General features: G+C 39.5%; 1 protein-coding gene across 1 annotated transcript; it reads left to right on the forward strand.

Moving 5' to 3' along the window:
• Positions 1–8,195: 8,195 nt before the first annotated feature.
• On the forward strand, positions 8,196–20,688 carry LOC308368616 (hydroperoxide isomerase ALOXE3-like; the record flags this gene model as incomplete). The annotated part of the gene is made up of 13 exons (XM_080842830.1): positions 8,196–8,409; positions 10,591–10,672; positions 11,564–11,686; positions 12,032–12,135; positions 12,250–12,419; positions 13,732–13,872; positions 14,027–14,230; positions 16,520–16,609; positions 16,763–16,932; positions 17,476–17,597; positions 18,786–18,886; positions 18,968–19,138; positions 20,509–20,688. 13 exons carry the CDS (start codon positions 8,196–8,198, stop codon positions 20,686–20,688), a joined length of 1,872 nt encoding a protein of 623 aa, XP_080698956.1.
• Between the last annotated feature and the right edge of the window lie 1,770 nt (positions 20,689–22,458).

Consider the following 22,458-nt stretch of genomic DNA (forward strand, 5'->3'; position numbering starts at 1 on the left):
TGTTTCAACAATGCTTAAATCAACAAAGCTTAAAAGTGAAATGATCTGGTAAATCAGCATGATAAATGTTTCAGGGTTAAAACGTGTGATTGACTTGAGATGTTCACATTCCACAGAATAGGGGGTGAGTCTGCAATCTACAGCACTGTCAACAAGAAACTCAAACCATGACAACAAGTGACCCTGGCATGACCTTTACACTGTGTGATGAGCAATGACATTTGTATTGATATTTTATTTATCTCGACTTAAAAGCATTGGGCCTCATTCTCGAACGCAGTTAAGAAGAATTTAAGAAGGAATTTCTTCTGAACTGCACTGTTGGACAAAAGCGTCTGCTAAATGACTAAATGTAAATGAACATGAACACTGCAAATGTAAATGAACAAATACATAAGCACTAAACTCAATTGCGTTGATATAGCTATAGTGGAATAGAATGAACACATCTACATTTTGTAACAGTACCTCCACCTCTGCAGCGGTGCTCACTTTTCGCTTTGACATGACTCACTTATGAGTTGCTTTCGTGTAGATTCGGTCGATTCCGACTGTACACGTCTCACGAGAACGCGCTTTTAATTTAAGAAACCTCTTCCGGGTGAGCACAGTTCAAAACACTTCTGCTTTGTAGGAACACATTTTCAGGCGTTCATGAATCCGGCGGATATGTTTTGCTTACGTCCATAAGAAATATTTCAGAAGAAACTTCAGAAAATGTTTGAGAATGAGGCCCATTATGTTTCAACTCCTGTTAATTTCAATAAAAGTGATTTGACTTGACTGGTGTTTGATCTGTTCAGTATGTGAATTGTTATGCTTGTAAAGATTGAGACATCATCATATTGTAAGTCAGAACATTTTAACTTTATATTTATTTATTTAGGAGACACTTTAACCCAAAGTTACATGATGTTAGTGTGGTTGCGCTCTGCCAGCTTCTTGGGAATCAAACCCATGATATGGGTTGTGGCTTGTGCTCGCTCTGCTAGTTGAGACTGGTGTTATTGGCACCTCAGTCTAACAATTGACCTACAGGAGCTACACTGTAACAAAATTCTGTAAGAAAACAGCCAAAGTCTGACAGTAACATACTGGATCCTATTGAAAAATACTACACCGTAGAAAACAGTGCATTGGCCATATTTATAGAATGCTGCAATATACTGTGAATAGCATTGCATTCTGTGTGTGATGGCTACCAATGGCAGAGAGGCTCAGTGAAGACAGAACTTTAGTGTATTTCTACAGGAGACACACAGGATCTGAAGCAAGTCGGGACTTTGTTATCCATCTGAACCCTGCACTTCATGAACAGATCACGGTAGTTGAGTGTATTTCACTCTTGCATAACTTTTGATTGGCTATTATTAATTCAAATGCTTCACCTCTTTATCAGGCCGGAGCTGGATAGTTGAACCAGTGAGTATCACACTGAGCAAATGGACCCAAGTGCAGATCATAGGAAAAGGTCTTGTTTTTATTTACAAAAACACAGAAGATCCAGATAACAACTACAGATGGGTAAATATCCCTTAGACAAAACAGGGCAGATAAGCCAGGTGAATTTAAGCTCCAAAATGAGTGAAAAAAAAACAAAGAAGCATCTAACAGCTAAACAGTGGAAAACAAACTAGGAACATCCAGAAAAACACACAGGAGGACAAGCGGTTGCCTTAACGTGGAGACCCAAGGAAGACAGACCACTAAGACTCCGTAATGAGTTTGACAAGGGGCCAGGTTTAAATACAAGGCTGATTGGTCATGTGACAAACTAACGAGCAGATGGAAAGTAAGTTATGTCCATAACTATGGATCGATGAGACCTCGCTCAGTGGAGCTGGGGCTGCCACATTGACCCTATAAAAACGTGAAAATGTGCAAGGTGCACTCCATGAAGCAGCTGCACAGATATCTGCTACAGAAATAGGCTCTCCCCTCTCAGAGCAGCCCATGAGGTGGCCATACTTCTAGTAGAGTGGGCCACCAAGTTACCAGGAACAGGCAGACTTGTGCAATAGTGTCAACCACCCAGTGTGACAGGCGCTGCTTGGACATGGGATTGCCCCGTTTAACACCGCCATAACAGACAAACAGCTGTGAATGCGTGTGCCTCAGAGACTGAGTAAGCGTTACATAGGTTCTTAATGCTCTTACCGGGCACAGATTTCCCCAGTTTCCCCCGGGTGTAGCAGACTCTGGGTGGAAAAAGGCTGACAAAGTAAAATCCTTTTAGATGGGGAAAATATGAAATGTCTTTACATGCCCTGCATTGTTTTCAGAATTGTGTTTCATGAGAACTAAATGTATTCCATGTTGGCCTTCACAGAGAATAAGTCTAAAGCTTTTTCATGCTAATGAATTAAATGATCACGCCACTACCTGTTGTTTTTATTGGCAATAGTTTATCTGGGGTGAGAGCAATATCAGTGACACAATCAGTGTTTCTCTCCCACACCCTCTAGAAAGCGCCATGAAGTTCAAAGGGATGAATCATGTATTGTTTGAAACAAAGTTTTTTTAAGAGGGATGTAAGATTGCAAATGAATGTAAGATTACATACACACACACACACACACACACACAGAGTTATTCAATGGCGATGGTAAAGTGCCTTGATGATAAAGCTACTGTGAGATTCTGTGGAAAGTTGCACAATCACATATCTTGGGAACACCCTGACGGACAACCTACAAGAGGAAAGGTAGAGCTGAGGAGGTGGCTATGCAAGCAAAATGGGAATCGAACTCTTTATCTCTGTGTCTCAAAAGAAAATATAAGCATAAGAAAATATAAGCATGAATACAAATCTGTATGTCTTGCTGTTTTACACTCGGAAAGCAGCCAATTTTTTGAGTATCACTTGATTATCACTTATTGGTGAATTCAAATGTAACTAGTGTTACCTCCTTGTGGGGCTACTCAGTTTTTTTAGTGTTTATTTCACTGACTTTTTGACCTTAAAAATGTGCTCCCCTCATGAGTGTTTTGTGTAGCTTTGTACATCTTATGTTTCTTTTACAGTAAGCCTGTGCTTTCTCGTCCCAGGAGTCATTCGATGAATGTCTCTCTGATCCACTGCTATTATTGATACGTTAGTTTCAGACTTCACTTTAAATGTTTAGACAGACAGGTAGTCGTGATGTGCGTGTAACCGATTTAGCTTCTACTGTAGTTGAAGTGCTGGAGCAATTATTTAAAGACATACTGTGACGATGTGACGTCACTACACATGAGTATGTGCTCTGAGTGCCATACCGACAAGCCTGGCTATTTGGTGTTGCGGTCAGAGTGCATGTTTGACACCCTGTAGACCCGAGTACGAGACCGGGTGGGGTGACTACGCTCTCCCTTCGTTACACATACCGTAGCTGACGTAGTTGGTTTCGATAATTTCTGTACGTCACTTATGACGTGGCTTAGTTAATGGCGGCTAAATGTGTGTGGTACGTGTCGGCTAAATCACAGGCAACTTCCAGTTGATTTTAAAAATGTAAAGAGATGAGAACGAAGGTTGAGGAGTGGGAAAGTATGTGTCGGTTAATTACAGGCAACTTTCAGTTGTTTTTTAAGAGATGGGAAAGAAGGTTGTGACATCCTGGGTGGTGTAGGATGGAGGGAGATATTTAAGTGGTCCAGTGGAAGGACACATATGCAGTCACATGCCTGGCCAACTTCCACAATGCTAATAATTTCTTAGTTCAAAGTTCAACGATTTATAAGCAATGATAGTCTGTAAAATTTGGAATTCTGTAAAGTTTGTAAAATTACGTCAACAAATACAAAGTGCAACCATTGATGACCAAGACATATTCCTAAACATCAATACAGTGAGCCTAGCCAAAGTGGACCATGTTCTAAGGCAGACCACCTTGAGAATGAAGCAGGTGTACAGGGTGCCTTTTGACAGGCACTCTTCCACAACTGATTACATCCTATCAGCACTGACACATTACTGTACTGTATTGTAATCTTTCCACTTTTGGAAAGAAAAAAAATATTTAAGTTGTTACTTTATATTTGAGTTAAAACATTATACAGTTACAATATTTTACAACAGGAGAAAGCGTACAGTAACATTAGAGATGAAAAGGCATAATGCTCCTGATAAGGCCTTCATACTGGTGTTTTCCCATTTGATAGTAGTGTTTTCCATTGAGCACATCAGTATTTAATCAATGCTTAGAATGTCTACTTGCAGGAGATATAAAGGGGTTTGCATTTTGTGAGAGTGGTTTTGGGATTTGTGTTTAGAGGCCATTTGAAGCACGACTTTTGCCTTGACTGCCTGGCTGTTACCTGATTGGACAATGACATTTAAAGGCATATCAGACAGTCTAGTGGTAGAATCGGACAGAAAAAATATGACATTTACATGTAGTCATTTAGCAGACGCTTTAATCCAAAGAGATTAACAAGGAAATTGCATTTCTACATAAGGATTTTTTTTTCTCTCTTTTCCAATAGGCAGTGCGTCCCCCCAATCGCCCTTATGGACAAGCCGCCCCTGCTCGTCAGCCTCATGAGGAGGAAACAAACTCCTTGTGGTTTCAAATTGTGGGTTATTGCTGCGTCTGATTCAGGCTATTCTTTAGAGTTTTACACAGGTTACTCGATTTAGCTCAGCTGAATTTGAAGGAAAATCTCTCATCAGCTGGCAGGGATTTCTGTAGATGCAGTTAGCAGTTAGAGTCTTCAGCAGCTGCAACAGCTTATCCATCGTCGTCATGGTTACTCATTTTTCCTCTGCATTTTTTCCATCCGGACTGTCCTTCCTCCAGGACCCCAGGAGCAGTGGGCAGCCTTTAGGCCCTGGGAACAGGTCAAGTGATCTGTCCGTCTTGGTTAGGGATGGACAGGAGAGTGTTTAGCTCTTCTGCATGCTTTTCTGTTGGGGTTCTTAGTGAAGGAACCCCCTTGTGAACATGCAAACTTCACACAGAAAGGCCCAGGAGATAGCTCACATGAACACTGAAGGCCTGGTGAGAAACTGCCCCCCGGTACCAAAAGCGCCCCATGCGGGAATCAAACCGAACCGAGGACCTTCTTGCTGTGAGGCAGCAGTGCAAGCACCTGAGCCATTGTGTCACTTAGCGTGTCACATGCTCGGCGTCGATAATGTGTCTTCCTTAGAACCGTTTTTTGTCCAGCGGTTACGTGTAAAGTTTAAAAGTTACTGACTCCTAATTGGCCATTGAAATAGGTGACTGGCTGGTGACTGACTGGCTCTTCGTATACTGGTCACCACCATATTGTGTCATATTCATACACCGTTCGCCATGAAAAACATTGGGGTGATCATTTTCATTCTTCCTGAGGCTGAAGTGGCTTGCAGAGCGTTGGGCATTGAAATGAGTTGAAGTAGAAATAAGTCACTCTCTCTATGACCCCAACAGTGGTCAACTCAAGAAATATCCAGTTCAGATCATGGCCATATATGGTAATTGGTAATCTGGTGATATTGGGCGAGACGGGTAATTTGATCTTTGATGGTCTTTGATAAATTGCCCATTTAGGTTCGGGTATATAAGGCTAATATGCAATTACATACATACTGATAAATAAATGTGACACTCTGACTTAAATCAAGTATGCATGTGTGTTAATCATATGACTTTGTTAGCTGAAACATGACTTTTCTGTTTCTGTATATCTCTGATTCTTAAGTGTTGACGTTTCTAACTCTGTGTATGTGCTTAAATGTGTACCTTCTGTGTGTGTTTGTGTGTCAAAGGAAGGGCTAATGCGATAAACTAGTAGTCATTTTTTAGTACTTTTTTAAAAGTATAGTAAGATGACCTTGGACGTCAGAGACCCACCATGTGGTTATCCATGTGGGCTACTAACCTACAGGCCTACCCTGTGCCTCAATAAGAGTGGGACAGAGTTTCTGAATGAATGACACAGAGGCCAAAGGAGTGCAGGAAGGTGGTTGTGAACAGGTTACTCAATAACCCACTTTGTTATGCATTCAGTTGTAGAAGTGTCGGGTAAGATTAACTAAATATTAAGCACCATTGTTGTGAGTAGATAAGAGATGATTTATCAGGCACACTCGAAGTTGTACCTTCCGTGTGTGGGTGGGAAGGGAACTTTTTGTGTCATGGCTTTTGAAAGTGTGCAATATCAGGGAATCTTTTGAAATGTTTACTTTTAAATAGATAACCAAGTGCAGAGGTGACACACACACACAAAACACAAGCGCGCGCGCACACACACTCACACACACACACACACACACACACACACACACACACACACACACACACACACACACACACAAAGCAAGATTGAATGGTAGCAACACAATTCAGATGAAATTATATGATGACACATAGGAAAGGTGTTGGTAGAGTTGTTCCAAGAAGTCAAAAATTGCACACTGCACTTTTTTACCCTTTTTGGTCAAACAAAAGAAATCGGATACTTTTCAGGAGTTAGAGTGCTTCATGTCTTGAAAAGATTTAAGTAAGGGTGTTTGGAGTGCTTTGCCATATACCAGGATTATGCTTTTTGAAGTAATTAGGATAAAGCTTCCTTTATGTAATGACAGGCTTTGTGTAGCAGAGATGTCAATGTCTTAGGCAAAATAATTGCAGTCTTTTGTCATTTATGTTTGAAAATGTTAAACAGGCTGACCGTCATGTGGAAGAAATGCAACCCAAAAACTTTAATGTTGTCACTGAAAGCAATGAGTGAAGTAGATGTTTTTATAATCGTTTATTATATACATTTATATTATATTTATATAAAGAATATCTTCTATAGTGGTCCACAAAACTAAGCTAGAATTCCCTGCTTTGCTTAATGACCCTGTGTTTATTTTCTCAAGGCACACCAAGGCTTGGCTTCCGAGGAAATTAATTCCCACTAGAAATGGAATTTGATAATGTATAACAAAAGTTCTTCTCAAGAATTTTCTAAGATACTATTCTGCAGTAATTGTGGCCATATTTGTTCTTTGTTGCGTGGGCGATTTCAAGTTAACTTGGGTTGGGCTTATGTTAGTGTGTTATGTTAACTCCCACAAGATAATCAGCTGTATAAAAAGCCGTCTGAAAGTTTGACCATTTCACTCCTTAGGTTTTTACTGCTGGACCAGTCACTTGTTTCTTCTACTCACATAGAAGGGTGTCCATCAGGTTTTGTCCACAAAGGTAAGCATGACATGCAACTATCTTTTCTTCTGATGTTCTGTGAAAGCAATTTCTTTTAACAATCCTTGTGTACGTTCTGTGCAGCTCTTATATATTTATACATTATTTGAAGCGTTTAATTCACTTTCTTTAATTTTGCCTTGTTTACTTTTCTCTTTGGGTAATCCAGAGATGTAATGTATATATACGTATGTATATTAAAAAAAATGTCTTTCAGAAAAAAACAAACAAACATGGTGGTGGTCTACACACTGAGAGTGCACACTGGAAACAGGCATTTAGCAGGAACCAATAACTACATCTCTGTGCTACTCCGTGGTACAAAGGGCGCAAGTGCAAAAACCAAATTGAATGGTTGTCTTTTTCAAGATTCGGTGGGTATATTTCTTTATTCTATTTACACCTTATCATCAAGAAGAAATTAATTTGATATGTGGAGAGAGCTTTTTTATTGGCGTGGAATGATTTTCGATGTATTTAGAGGAAATCAAACAAGTAGGATTTATTTACTATTACGTTTTTTTATACCTCAAGTATTTATTATCATTCTCGCAAACATATCACAAGCTTAATTATGTTTCCCTTTCCTTGTCGATTTTAATTAAGAGTAGAGCAGGTGCCCCTTTGACTCAGCTAATCAAGTAGTTCATGTAACAATTCAACACATAGGCCTTCATAGGAAGGAATGATGCACGATGGAAATGATTCATTTATGGGGCAAATTCTGTGCTTCAACTGGCCGGAGTAATTTCTGTTGCCATTGTAAATACTTTAGCATTTAGACAGTTACAGTTAGCACCAGACAGTGGAAAAAAATACATATTCCAGGTTTGAGAAATGAGAATTTGGGAAATGTTTTCAGTTTTCAATAGCTTCTTAAAGGACACATCAGGCATTCAGAAGACTCTCTCTGTCTCTTTGGTTTCTGACACAAAGCAAGTTGCCTGTAAGCTGTCAATATTTTTTAATGCAATCCCATAGTTCATTAAAACGACATGTACTGGAGGATGTGGAAAATTGTATTTGTTTGTATTAACTATGTTTTTGCAGGAGATCCAGAATGAACTCATTTGTGCTGATTCACTGGGAGACCTTATCCAGATGGAGGTGCACTCCAAGCCATTCCTCTCTCCTGGCAACAACTGGTTCTGCAGCAAGATCTCTGTGTTGACCCCCGAGGGTGATACGCATTTGTTTCCGTGTTACCGCTGGGTTGACTATGGATCAAGTCTGGTTTTAAGTCCTGCCCCAGGTATGAGAGTTTGTTGTAGGGTTGCAACCCTTTTTTGTTGAGATTTCAAAACTTTCTCACAAATTTTCATGGACCTTAATTCAATTTCCTTGACTTTTTACAACCTACTAGTTGACAAAATTGTTAAGTTTACTCAACAGGTTGGGCCTAATTATTGAATTAACCATTTCCCATTTATTTTCTTATAGGCCAGTTAGACTATGTTAATTCCAATTGAATAATTATCCATGGAGGAGTTAAATAACATACTGTAATTGGTTTCATTAGACCTACATGAAAAAAAATCTTTCTTCATGACGTTTCCAGGATATTCAATGAATTCGCTGAATTTCATGACTTTTCTATGATTTCAATGTGTAAACCCTGTTTATATAGTGACTGTGCTAAAAAGTAACAACTGTCTACAATGATTCTTAAGGCACGAGGCAGTATCATCCACAGAGTTAAAATGAATGATGCACAGATAGAAACCATTAACCTCACGTTAAAACACCCTAAATACCACATCAGGGGCGTAACTATAGGAGGTGTAGCAGGTGCAGCTGCACTTGGGCCCATGGGGTGTCGGGGCCCGAAGCGGGGCCCAAAGATACACATACGTCTCTCGACGGGCCCCCTCTAGTACTGCGTCTAATTTTCACCTGGCAGATATGCTTGTGTTCAACGACAAGCTATTGATGCTGGTAGTGTCTAATGCTTTATGCTCTTGAAAAGGCAAATGTATCTCTGTCATGGATTTTATAATTTTTTGGGGGGAAGGTAGCAATTTATAACAAAATCATATGCTTATTCTACATTTCCTGTATAGAAACTATTCAATAATTGAATACATCTTATTAGTGTGCTTGCCCGAAGGGAAGCACACTATTGTTCTTCGTTTTTTACTATTTTTTTTATTCTAGTAGTTTTTCTTGCAGCTAACTACTCCTCGCCCGATTGAGCTAGAGACGCCATTCAAACACCAAAACGTCCGGCCCGATCCGGTGCAGGTTGCTATGACTTTTCGTGGCGGTACTCCTTGCCACTCCTTTTTTATTCCTCTTTTTCCATCACCTTTTTTCTCCATAGACTTGCATGGCAGAACTTTGAGGCATTATGACATCATAATAGGCTCATTAAACTGGCTTGCACCTGTGATTCACTGACAACTCTCACTGACACCAGCGCACGGTTCCTCTTCTCTCTCTGTCCCTCTCCATTCAACTGTATAACTAGGAATATTAAGAGACACCTTCCATACCAGGGCTCTACTCACTCATGCATACTCACTCATGTTTACTCACTCGTGCATACTCACTCATGCATACTCACTCATGCATACTCACTCGTGCATACTCACTCATGCATACTTACTCATGCATACTCACTCATGTTTACTCACTCATGTTTACTCACTCATGCGTACTCACTCATGCGTACTCACTCATGTTTACTCACTCATGCATACTCACTCATGCATACTCACTCATGTTTACTCACTCGTGCATACTCACTCATGTTTACTCACTCATGCATACTCACTCATGCATACTCACTCATGCATACTCACTCATGCATACTCACTCGTGCATACTCACTCGTGCATACTCACTCATGTTTACTCACTCATGCATACTCACTCATGCATACTCACTCATGCATACTCATTTGTGCATACTCATTTGTGCATGCTCATCCAGCAGGGAGAGCTGGAGAGCTGACACCTGCCCCAATTCCAAGGCACTTGTTCTCTCGGTCATGGCCGCAACAGAGCAAGCACACTCTCGCAGTTCGTTCACGAATCGCATTCTAGTTTTCATTGTTATTTTAGTGATTAGCAATGATTGCGTGATAATATGTACGTTGTTGTCCAATGTCAAGTCTCTATTTGATCATGTGATAATACAATACGCTATAGTTAAACCAATTTGAAGGTCACAACAAACTAGTTAATTGAGCAAAGAAGAAGTTTACTCGTAACAATGCCTTTTAAGCATAAGAGTGGAAGTAAAAAAAGGCAAGAGAAAAAATTACCGAATTTTAGCATTCAGTAGGGTGGCCCATCATAATATGTTGCACCTGGGTCCGTCGTAACTACGTTACGCCACTGTACCACATGGTTGTGATGTTTCCTTTCATGACCTAACAAACAAGCTCCGATATCAAAAACATGACTCCATTTCTGTTTTCTTCACTTTAAAGCGAAGTTCCTATTCCAGGAGACCAATCCAATAGTCCAAAAACAAAGGAAGAGGGCGCTGGAGGAGTCTCAGGGGAACTTCGGGTCAGTGCGGAGCAAAGATCTACATCAGGGAGCTTCACTTTTTCATATCATGCATTTGCTACTGTATTGCCTTAGCTGTAAACAGGGCACACTAGCACCAGCACTAGCACTAGCACAAGCACTAGAAATAGCAATTGCACTAGCACAAGAACTAGCAATAGCAATTGCACTAGCACTAGCACTAGAATCCGGTTCTGTATTGCCTCAGCTGTACACAGGGCACACTAGCACTAGCACTAGCACAAGCACAAGCACAAGCACAAGCACTAGCACTAGCACTAGCACTAGCACTAGCACTAGCATCCGGTACTGTATTGGCTCAGATGTACACAGGGCACACTAGCACTAGCAAAAGGTAAACTTTTATAGGACATTTCAGGCTTGTGTGACGTGCTATGCTATTTAAAGGGCCAGCTATATTTATAATAATTATATAATAATAATAGCAAAAATGATATTGTTATTATTACATACTACTTATTATAATAATAATAATATTTATATAATCATTTTAGTGCAAAAATGTATTTATGTAGAGTTTATAAAGGAATGTAGTGACATTAAACTGCTTACCTGCAAATATCATTATTTAAATGGTAAGACCACTTAAAGGGAATAGGTGTAATTGTATTCAACTCTTTACAACTTGGTAAGGATATTAAACCTCCATAAGACACACACAATCTCACATTAATAATGTCAAACCTTCCTCAACTTCTTTAAGGTATTGTTTTGTTTTTACATTACACTGCCATTAAAGGATATAGAGATTAAACAGTTTTAGTTAATACCATAAAGGACTTCTACTATATTCCTAACAAATGGCTTGTTTCATGATGTAGTCCTGGGAAATCTTTCTATACATTTCTATATATTTATCTATGCCCACAGATGGAGGGTGTACGTTGAGGGTTTGCCTCAAACTGTCGATGCTGACAAAGCCAAAGATCTTCCTGAAGAGGTTCGGTTCTCGTTCAGCAAGGCCATGGACTTTGACAGGCTTTTAGAAAAAGAGTAAGAAACTTCCTCAGCCATGCATTTTACACCCGCAGCCACAAACCTGTCATGTAGCATACATTGAAATAATGCTGTTTCCACAACTACATGAATAAAGGTATAATTGTTGTATTTTTTATAATAATTGTAATTGAATGCAGTCTGAAAGTCTGAATTGATGTCTGAAACGACATGTTTCAGGTTCCATGCGAAAACATTTTCTAATGTCAGAATAACTAGTGCAACAGTGACAAATGCTGTTCAACATTAGGTTTGGCCATTACTACAGTGTCATATTTAGTGTTTGGAGTTTGAAGTAAATGTGGACATTATAACATTTTAATTGTGTTATTCTTCCCACAGATTAGCTTTCTTGAATACACAACATTTAGCTAAGAATACAGAACAGTGGAAAAGCTACAGCGAACTGGATCAAGTCCTCTGTGAAAAGAGAAGCCTCACCTACGGTACTTGTCTTAAGAAGATGAAAGAAAACTGAGTAGCTTACATTTTCTGTGTACCAAAACCTCTGTTCGTGTTCTGTTGGTTCTGACCCAAGTTCTGTTGGTTCTGTCTTTCAGAATATGTTCGGAAACACTGGGATGAGGACGAGTTATTTGGCTACCAGTTTCTGAATGGCATCAACCCAATGATGATCCAGCGCTGCTCAAAGCTGCCAGAGAACTTTCCTGTCACAGAGGAGATGGTCAAAGACTCCCTGAAAGGAAGCACCTTGGAGCAGGAGATGCAGGTAGGCAGCTAGGGTGGCTACGGTCATGACCCCCAAAAGGTTCATAGTTCTGGTAGTAAAAGGAATCAGACACCTTGCCTCATTCGGTTGTTAATTGCTGTGATAGTTTGTGTTTTAGGTATCTTGAAAAAGCTCATAAAAATTGTGTTATCTGTAGGAAGACATTCCTCATTGGACTATCCAAGGCCAACACAGCTTGGATTAGTATTCTTGAAACAAAGTAACATTAAAGTGTCAGGGGGGTTACTCGGGGATTGAACCCGAGATGCTGGATGTGGGGAACCAGCACAACCCAATGGCAGTGTAGTATTCTTTAGTGTCTTTATTGGCAAACAGAAGTAATCCAACATACAAGAGATATGCCAAACAGATGATGTCGCAAAACTGGTTAATGTCCAAACACAGGAAATTAGAAACAAGGCAAAAAGTCCATAAACTTAAAGAGCTACCAAAAGGGTAACTATCAAAAGACACTTAAGCCTAGCAGCGAGAGGCGAAGCCCTAATAGCAACGCAACAAAAAGCAGTTTGAGAACTGCAGGAGATCCATACCTCAGGAACTCGCGCTAGCCAAAGAGTGGAAAACTCTAACGACCCGATAAGGATCACAGGAGCTAGCCAGGTATTTAAACCCCTAATAATCAGAGGATACATGGGACACAGATGAGTAATGCAATCAGTATAGATGGGACACAGATGAGTCACACAATCAGCATAAATGGTTCACAGGTGAGTAACACAATGTCACTTCTACGATGATCAACCTGTCCAATTGTTCTTTGGCCACCAGATGCCGCCAAATGGTGGCAATCGCCTGCCAAAGTCCTGACTTAAAGATTACAATGGCAATGAGACTTTTTTCATTTTGTATATCTGATTGAATGGTTACAGAAGAAGTTATCCAGATCTAAACAGAAACATCCTGTGCTCTCCTAATTAATTAAAAGGTTTTATATCAAAGGAAATTGAATTACAAAATATATCAAGTAAAATATTATCTTCACAGTATTCTAGTGCTGACAACACAAAGCAGATTATAATTATAAGATCAATTTGATTTTCATAGAGCTTATGATTGTGGGTATAAAGCGTTAAATGTAAAACATGTTAGATGTAAAAATTGTATGAGTATATACAATAATATACAAGTCAACATATTTAGCTTTCAGTGTCTTCAAGTAATTTTTCATTAAATGTTTTGATGCTTTGGTCATAATTAATGATGTCCTAGACTGATAATTTATAGTGGATGGTTTTCATATATTTAATAATGTAATGTATTCTATCTTAACCTGCCCCACACAATCATCTAGAATGGGCATATCTTCCTGTGTGACTACAAGATCTTGGATGGACTGATGGGGAATGTCCATGTCAGGCAGCAGTATCTCACCGCTCCATTAGTCTTACTCTACAACAACCCAGAGGGATTGATGCTGCCCATCGCCATTCAGGTAAAATATGGGCCACCAATTGTAATAAACCATTTTTGTAGAATACCTTTTGACCTTGCTAATCATCATCTTTCTTTCCAAAGATGATCCACCCAACTCTGGTACTGTTAGTCTGGACTCAACTAAAATGCGTGTCTTTTACATCTCTGTACAGTTAATGCAAAAGCCTGGAACTGAGAACCCCATCTTTCTCCCCGCTGACTTGGAGCATGACTGGCTTCTGGCCAAGATCTTTGTCCGAAGTGCAGAGTTTGCCCTTCACGAGGTCGACTTCCACCTGCTGAGAACGCACCTGCTGGCAGAGGTGTTCACCATGGCAACATTACGGAACCTTCCCTCCATGCACCCGCTCTTTAAGGTATTAGTACTGATTTGTGTATGTGTGTGTATGTGTGTGTTTGTGTAATAATTTGTGTGTATGTAAGTATATGTTTCCATATGTGAAAGAGAGTGTGATGGTAACATTTTAATTTAGGGAACAAATGTTAGCAAATAACACATAACTAATTGGTGTCTGTATTAGTGCCTAATAACATCTGCATTTGGCAACATTAATCATTTTTTTAGGCCAGTATTCACCAATTTTTCATTGATTAGGTCATTTATTCTTGGTACATCTTTAATAACCAAGACACAAAGAGGTGTGGTAGGGTGCTTTGGATGCATGTCATCTGTGCTGAGAAATATTAAACACACAGAAGGGTTTTGTCCATTTTACGTAGTCATTAAAAAATAGCCTTTACTTTAAAAGGGACCTATTTTAAAGGAATAATGAGCTATTTACAGTTAATTAATGATGAATGTGTCTGTAGTGGGCCATTTTCATATCAGGGTTAAACATAAAACAACATATTCCTTAGCAAGAGCAGAGAGTTTGAAAAGGCTATTGATAGTTTTCAGTCACGTGACTACAATAGTTGGTTGGTGGGCAAAAAGAACAGCGAAGCAGTGAGAAACAGTGGACAAGTTCTAGCAATGCCTACTCAACTACGATCGCCATCAACCACAGACCATACCACTATAGCCAGACAGAAATATTTAGAAGAAAAAAAACCAATTAGGAACTTGTGATATATTTACTGCAGCTGTACTGACATTTTTATTTCTTCAACCTCGACGAAGTCCCTGTCTGAGCTCCAGTGTGGATATATTTACATCTTTCTAATAGAAAATCCGTCCCCATACACATCTCGAAAACTGAAAGCCTACAAAAGCACAGATAGTTATTACATGTTCAGAAGTGGTTGGGTTCACAACAATGTCGTCTGGAAGGTGAAAACTAAAAACATGTTCATAATCAGAGCAAAGATGAGTGCCATTTAATAGCGAGCTACCTGCTGTAAGCTAGCAGCCCTTAGCTTGCCCAATGATGTTCTTTATCATCTAACATAATTTTCCTAGTTTAAACAAGTACAAACACCTGGTCTGGCGAATGACAACTTAAATGATCTTCCCATATATATTTTTACTGACATTGTAGTATTACTAGTTGGATGACAAAAATACACTAGCCTAGCCTACTTGCTTGCTTAGGTACTTAAGGCTGATTCATGCTTCCTTACGTAAGCGTAAGCGCAAGCGCAAGAGGCCGCGCAAGCCCCTTGCGCGACCCTTGCGCAACTTCTTACGTCTTGCGTGCGTCTGCCCCTTTTTCTAGACTTGCGTCATTTTTTACGTAAGCCCTTACGCAAGCCTCGCAGCCTGCATTCTATCAACGAATGATACGAGATGAGGTTACTAAAATATTCTGCATGTCTACTCAGTTTTACAGTGCTTCCCAAGTAAAGGTTTGAAAATAACTTCAAGCTTCAGACTTTCTGTTAGGGAACCTGTTATCTATCTGCAGAGCAAATGTCAGGCTCATACAAAAACATTAACGTGAATTACTTGATGCTAATACCTAGCGCGGTGTCTATAGGATTTTCCATATACGTTAGCATTAAGCTAACGTATTTTCTACCACAGTAAAACATGCAATACTATGTGATTGTTTTTAGAAAACGAATGTTACGAGATGAGATTACTCAAATGTAGTCTGCATGTCTGCTCAGTTTAACAGTGCTACCCAAGCAAAGGTTTGAAAAGAACTTCAAGCTTCAGACTTTCTGTTAGGGAAACAGCTTTCTATCTGCCAGGCAAATGGCAGGCTCATGACAACACGCGCAACCTTTGGGAGCATGAACTGCACCGAGTAAATTTTGCGCAACCGTTAACCCCCAACGCTGTAGCATGCAGCTGCCTTTAGTTAGAGCAGCAGCTGGGTAATCCAATTTGAATCGTGTTGATGCTTTGTTTCTTGACTTTATTACTTGATCTATTCCCGTTTAAGGTAGTTATTCTGATAAATTAGGCGACCAGAACAGGGTGACTGCTTTTATTTCCAGCTCCAAAAGAAAGGTTACTTTACTGTGTGTCCGAGAAAAGTTGACCCAGAAGACGTCTACATACAATCAGCTGGCAGCAACGAGTGCATTTTAAATGCGATAAAAACTAAATCCGGGGCTTGTCTCCTTGCCGAAAAACAGCCAACCGAGCAACATCTGTCTAGCATTTTAATACCTAGGTCAAACAATGTTAAAGCAATTCCTGCATAATGCCACGTTAACACGCACATGCATTACATTTTAATTGATTGTTCCCCTTGTAGCTCCTGTTTCCCCATATCCGATACACACTCCAGATCAACATCATGGCGCGGAACATGCTGTTATCCAAGGAAATAGGATACTTCATAAATGTAATGGCACATCACTCATCAAAAAACTAAACATTTATGTTCTGAACTAAGTGTTGTTAACCAAGGAATGCAGTCCTAACATGATTATCATTCATGTATTATGTGAGCTCTCACCACATTCTGTGTTAACTCCCTTACATGACTTCCATCTAGTTTGCAGCAGTGGGTGGAGATTCATTGCCAAAGTTGATGAGGCGTGCAACTGCCTCCCTGACCTACAGCTCCCTCTGTCTGCCTGATAACATCTCTGAGAGAGGCCTGGAGGAAGTACCACATTACTACTACAGAGATGATGGCACTAAACTGTGGAACATCATCGACAAGTACAAATTTGTGATGAACATACTTTGTAGTGCTTTTTAATGTAATGTAATGCTTACATGTGATTTAGAAATGGAGGACTAAACTCTCATAGTACTTTATTTAAGATTCACATTTTTATTAAATTCTCACTTGATTTTTACTCGCAAACACCAACCACAGCTCAAAGCTAGCTAGCTTGCCAACTTATGTATAGCTAACATCCTAACTTAATTTTCCTGCAAATGCAGCATAACTGGCAAAGGTCAAAGCTGGCTAGCTTGCTAACTGCTGTATTAAAACGGTGTACTGCTATTGTGCTGCGAAAGCCCCAGCTATGTTTATCTACTACAATCTAAAGGAATTTGATGATGTTTGCAACTTGCAACATGATAGCTGTGTGACCTTATGCATTAGCCTACACGGATACAGTTGACTCAGTAGGCCTAAGCCACATGGTTGTAAGGTCATAGGTCATAAAGGTCAGATTTTGCCACTTTTCTTCAAAATATCAGTTTAATGGATAAACACAAAGCAGCTCTAATGACCCATGTGGCTTTTTACAGATTCGTTGAGGGGGTCTTGACGCACTTCTACAAATCTGATATCAATGTGCAGAGGGACACCGAGCTTCAGCAGTGGATCAGAGAGATTTTTACCAACGGATTTTTGGGAAGCGATAGCACAGGTCTGTTTGAAGCAGTGATAATTTGGACACTGTACAGTGACTCTTATTTAAAGCAGCAACCACACACAACCTAACACGAGCTTCGAACACTCCTGTGGACTTTAAACCAAAGAACGCCTGAGTGTGACTCTTAAGAGTAGCATTATTATAGCACTCATATTAGCCCAGTGGTGTTCATCACCCTGTGGAAAAATAACATTATTTAACTTATATTCAAATTAAGTCAAATGTTTAACTGTAACATAATTTAAGATCCTTCGTTATTATTTAGAGAGGCATAACTAAATCACTCATATAAGCCCAGTGTTGTTTATCACCCTGTCGAAAGATACAATTATTTAACTTATATTCAAATAAGTTATATGTTTAATTATAACTTAATTTAACATCCGTCGTTATTATTTAGACAAACATTACATAAGCCAGTGTTTATTATTTATCCTGTGGAAAGTCAAAAGAACACTCACTGTTTTTGACAGGGAGCAAAGAGGGATCTGGGAGGAAGTAAAATATGTAAGTGTGCCTGTCTACCTGACATTATTAGCTGTGAATACGTCAAAATGTGTCCTAAATTGATTACCAACCAACACCACTGTGTTGGGTCACTATTTTGAGTCAGAATTTGGAAAACTAACCTATCAATTACTAATAATGGAAACATGTCATCGCCAAATCATCAGACATGATTTTCATGCCATTTAATGTTTATGACCTGGGTTTGTCTGTCTTATGACAGGGTTCAAGTGGTATCAAGTATAGTGTTGCTGTAAAATGTACTATTATAGGGGTTTAAAGAATGGTTGTGTGACTATAGCTGTTGGCCTTAATGAAACATAATCAAAAGCAGGAGTAGTTTTAACTTTCATATCATATTAAGAAGCATTGAAAATCAAGTTTTAAAAAGTGTCACATGTGCTTAGGAGAGCTCATGTCAGTGTTTGCATGATGTCTAAACATCTTTAATGAAATATAATAATATTGTATTGTCTTAAGAAAGTATTATGTCATCATGATCTTCACAAACACATATGAATAGCTTTATAAATGTGTTATTAAAGGCTTATGAAAACGTTACAAAACCGAAGTGTTAATTAATCAGCTAGTCACTCTTCTATCTATGTAATATGCTTGGTTGTTTTTATGTGTTTTCTTGTTCAATATTTGACGTGGTTGTTTTTCTTTTCTCAGGAATACCACAGTCCTTTAACACAATGAAATATCTCATTAAGTTTGTCACCATGGTGATTTTCACTGCGTCAGTCCAGCATGCTTCTGTCAACGCTGGCCAGGTAATTTAACAACATGACCGCATTTATGAAGCAGGTCTTTTGTCCCATGTCAAAAATTCTTATGTCAAATATCCCGTGCAGTTTGACTTTGGCGGCTGGATGCCCAACTTCCCCAGTGGCCTTAGAAAACCTCATCCCAAGCAGAAAGGCCAGACCAATGAGGACACCATCCTGGAGACCCTACCTGATGTGGGCATGACGGTGAACACAATGGCTATCCTGAAAGTGCTCAGCACAAAGTCAACAGACCATGTGAGTTTGTACAATATCAAGGCACATGTTTTAAGACGGCAATACAGTTGTTTTATTTAAAGTGAAAAATCTGAATATTGAGAAAAATCTGAATGCTTTTGTTCTATTATATCACTCGGGATGACGATGGCTTACTAACATTACGTGCATTTGTCTGGTTTGCACGACCTTACTGTTACAAGAAAAGCAGTCTGTTCATTATGTAAAGCATATTTGTAAGCATTTACAGTTAATCAGACCTGATATTTTACAAACTGTGAATACATTGTTGCAATGGGCACTTACGGAATGGCTGACAAGCGCTATGGCTGACATGTCTGTGCCTCAACAACTTTGTTTCCTCATGTAAATTCATACCATTGTGGAAGATGAAAAACATGTCCATCCTGTTTCCAGTATCTGCTTTGATTTTGATTTCACCAAATAGTTGTTTCATTTAGGCCACTACACATTATTTTATAAATGTATTCTGTAGTCTGCCCTAGCACCCAGCAGGGTGCAGCCTAAGGCTGTCTAAGTTTCCATTGACACCCTACCAGGTGTTCCTCACACAAATCTCACAAGGCCTCACCTGTATCTCTGTGGTTTATTAGGGGTGAAGGTAGGGGTGACTAGGGTGGCTGGTGTCTGTGTCACCTTTCACTAGAGAATGTGAGAGAATGTGAGAGACACAATGCCAACGCTGGTTGAATGGCTGAGCCACTGAGTCACATAACATAGTGTATTGGATGCTTCAGCTCACAGCAGGGCGCAGACGAAAGCTTTCTTAGTGTCCATAAACATAAACATAGAGAGGTACAAATAGAAAACTATCTTTCTCGCGCTCTCCTACCCCCCCCCCACACATACACACACTTTATCTCTCCGTTTCTCTTCTCTACCTCTTCCTCCTGTTCCCCCCCCCCCCCTTTCTTTTCCCCTCAGTTTTTTTCCTGGTTTCCTTAACAGACAGCAAAACTTTCATGTGACAGTAATGAAATATCTGTGAAGCTAGCAACTGACTCTGCAGAAAACCTCAGGAGAACCAGTGCTATCTGAGAGCCCTTTACAATCAGTCCAACTGGCACAACTAATGTGAACACTTAGATAGCTAAGATAAAATGAGAGAAATTAAAGTATTAGGTTGGAAAATACAATGTTTGTTTAATTTAACACAACTTCCTGTAAAAGCCATGCCACGTCTGGTATTCTATCTGAATACAGAGACAGATCATTTTGTTGGATGCACACCTCAATGAGTCTGCTTATTCTGTAGGCTTGTCATATAATTTCTGAGGTCTGTTAATGCAGTTTCATTGCTGGTGACACATTAGTGTAGACAGACATACTTTTCAAATGTTTATATAAAGATGCTATTGAACTGTCCACAGTATCCACTGGGGTATTTTCGCGAAGAATTGTTTGAGGAGGAAGTCCCTTGCAAGCTAATGAAGAAGTTTCAGGAGGACCTGAAGTCACTGTCAGGCCTCATTAAGGAGAGGAACGCCACACTTGAGCTGCCCTACACCTTCCTGGACCCTGAGAATGTGGACAACAGTGTGGCCCTCTGAGATGATTCACCCTGCTGCTGGGAAGAGTGGTGTGCCATTTTGTGTCAGCTCATAACTATCAGTTTAGTTTAGATTGAAAAGTTTTTTTTACCCCTCAAGAATCACTTTCCCTCTGAAATATTGAATAGTGTGCAATACTATTGATAACATTTTAGGTGTTGCCAAGCAACCTATTACCTGCCAGCTTCAAGTTACAGTGAATTTATGTTATGTTATGTCAACGGCCTACTTGCTGAATGATATAAAATATTTGAATTGAAAACTAATTGAATGGAGTTGAAGTGGATTTTGCAGCGGGCAATATTAACTACTTACTAACCTAGAGCAGTGGTGTATAAAGTACTCAAAAGCCATACTTGAGTAAAAGTACAGATACGTTACTGGAAAATTACTCAAGTAAAAGTAAAAGTCACCTTTTAGAATACTACTTAAGTAAAAGTATTAAAGTATCTGATTTTTACTGTACTTAAGTATCAAAAGTAATTTTCTGATATTGTATTCTGATATATGTCCCGAGTCCCGGAAAAAACCTGTCGGGACGCTAAAATGTCCCGGTTTACACCAACCACTGTGAAATTGTCCCGGTTGTCAGTGATTACATAGCCAATGTGATCTTATTATAGCTTGATCATTAACTAAACCCATGCAGAAATACTAATAAAGTGTCCAGCGTATGATTTGAACAATGTGTGTTTGTGTGTCAGTCAAGCGGTCTACGTCTGCATAACCTGTGCAACCAATGTTACAATGTTTTTGTTTTGACTAGTAACGTCTCTTCAACGACAGCCAGGACTATAGCCATGGAGTTAAACTCAGAGTAAATGATGCAGGGAGTGAAATTGTAAGTACAGGTAGTTACAGAATATGGCTGTAGTTGTTATCTGTAGTTGTTAACGATTGTTACCTGCTCAAATGTAGGTTTGCTTAAGGTAAATGAAAGGGAATATTGCAGTGGGCTATGTTAACACTAAGATAGCTAGCTAGCTAGGGGAAATGTATCGGAGTCAAAGTATCAGTTTTCTTTGCAAAATGTAGCGAAGTAAAAGTAAAAGTCAACTGAAATATAAGTAGTAAAGTAAAGTACAGATATCCAAAAAAACTACTTAAGTATACTTAAGTAACAAAGTATTTCTACTTCGTTACTATACAACACTGACCCACATGCAGAGGCGGACCTAGCACATTTGGCGCTCTAGGCGAGCTTCACTCCTAATGTGTATTGTACATCATAAGTACATAAGTACATCATAAGTACATTGGCCTGCACCTCGCCTCATCATTAGTTTCATCTGATTAACAACGATAAGGAGAGCAAATTGATGAGCTCTCTAATCCGGCCCGTCTAGTCATGCACGCCGCTGGGTTTAAACCTCTTCATAAAACACACACACATTCGAATCAAATGCCTTACTATGATAGCATGTTCTGACGATACCAATGAAGAACATACCCCTCCGTTTCGGCCATTGGCTCATTTCACCTTAATGGTAGATTTATTTTTTAATATTGAAATATTAGTTGGAGCTATAGAAGCGGCGCCAAGTATGTGCCCGGGGAAAGACAAAATTGTGTTTTTTTTCGGGCGCATTATTTGGCGCTCCCCCTCTAGATGGCGCTCTAGGCCGCCGCCTAAACCGCCTGTAGGAAAGGCCGCCACTGCCCACATGCAGGGAAATATCAGACTGAGGCTGTAACGTATCTACCGAGCGACAGTGGTCTAGGTTAGTAAGTTGTTTATTATATGGCATTTTCAGCTCTTTTCATTTTACC

Source organism: Sprattus sprattus (assembly GCF_963457725.1).
Source record: "Sprattus sprattus genome assembly, chromosome: 1".
NCBI classification, from domain to species: domain Eukaryota; kingdom Metazoa; phylum Chordata; class Actinopteri; order Clupeiformes; family Clupeidae; genus Sprattus; species Sprattus sprattus.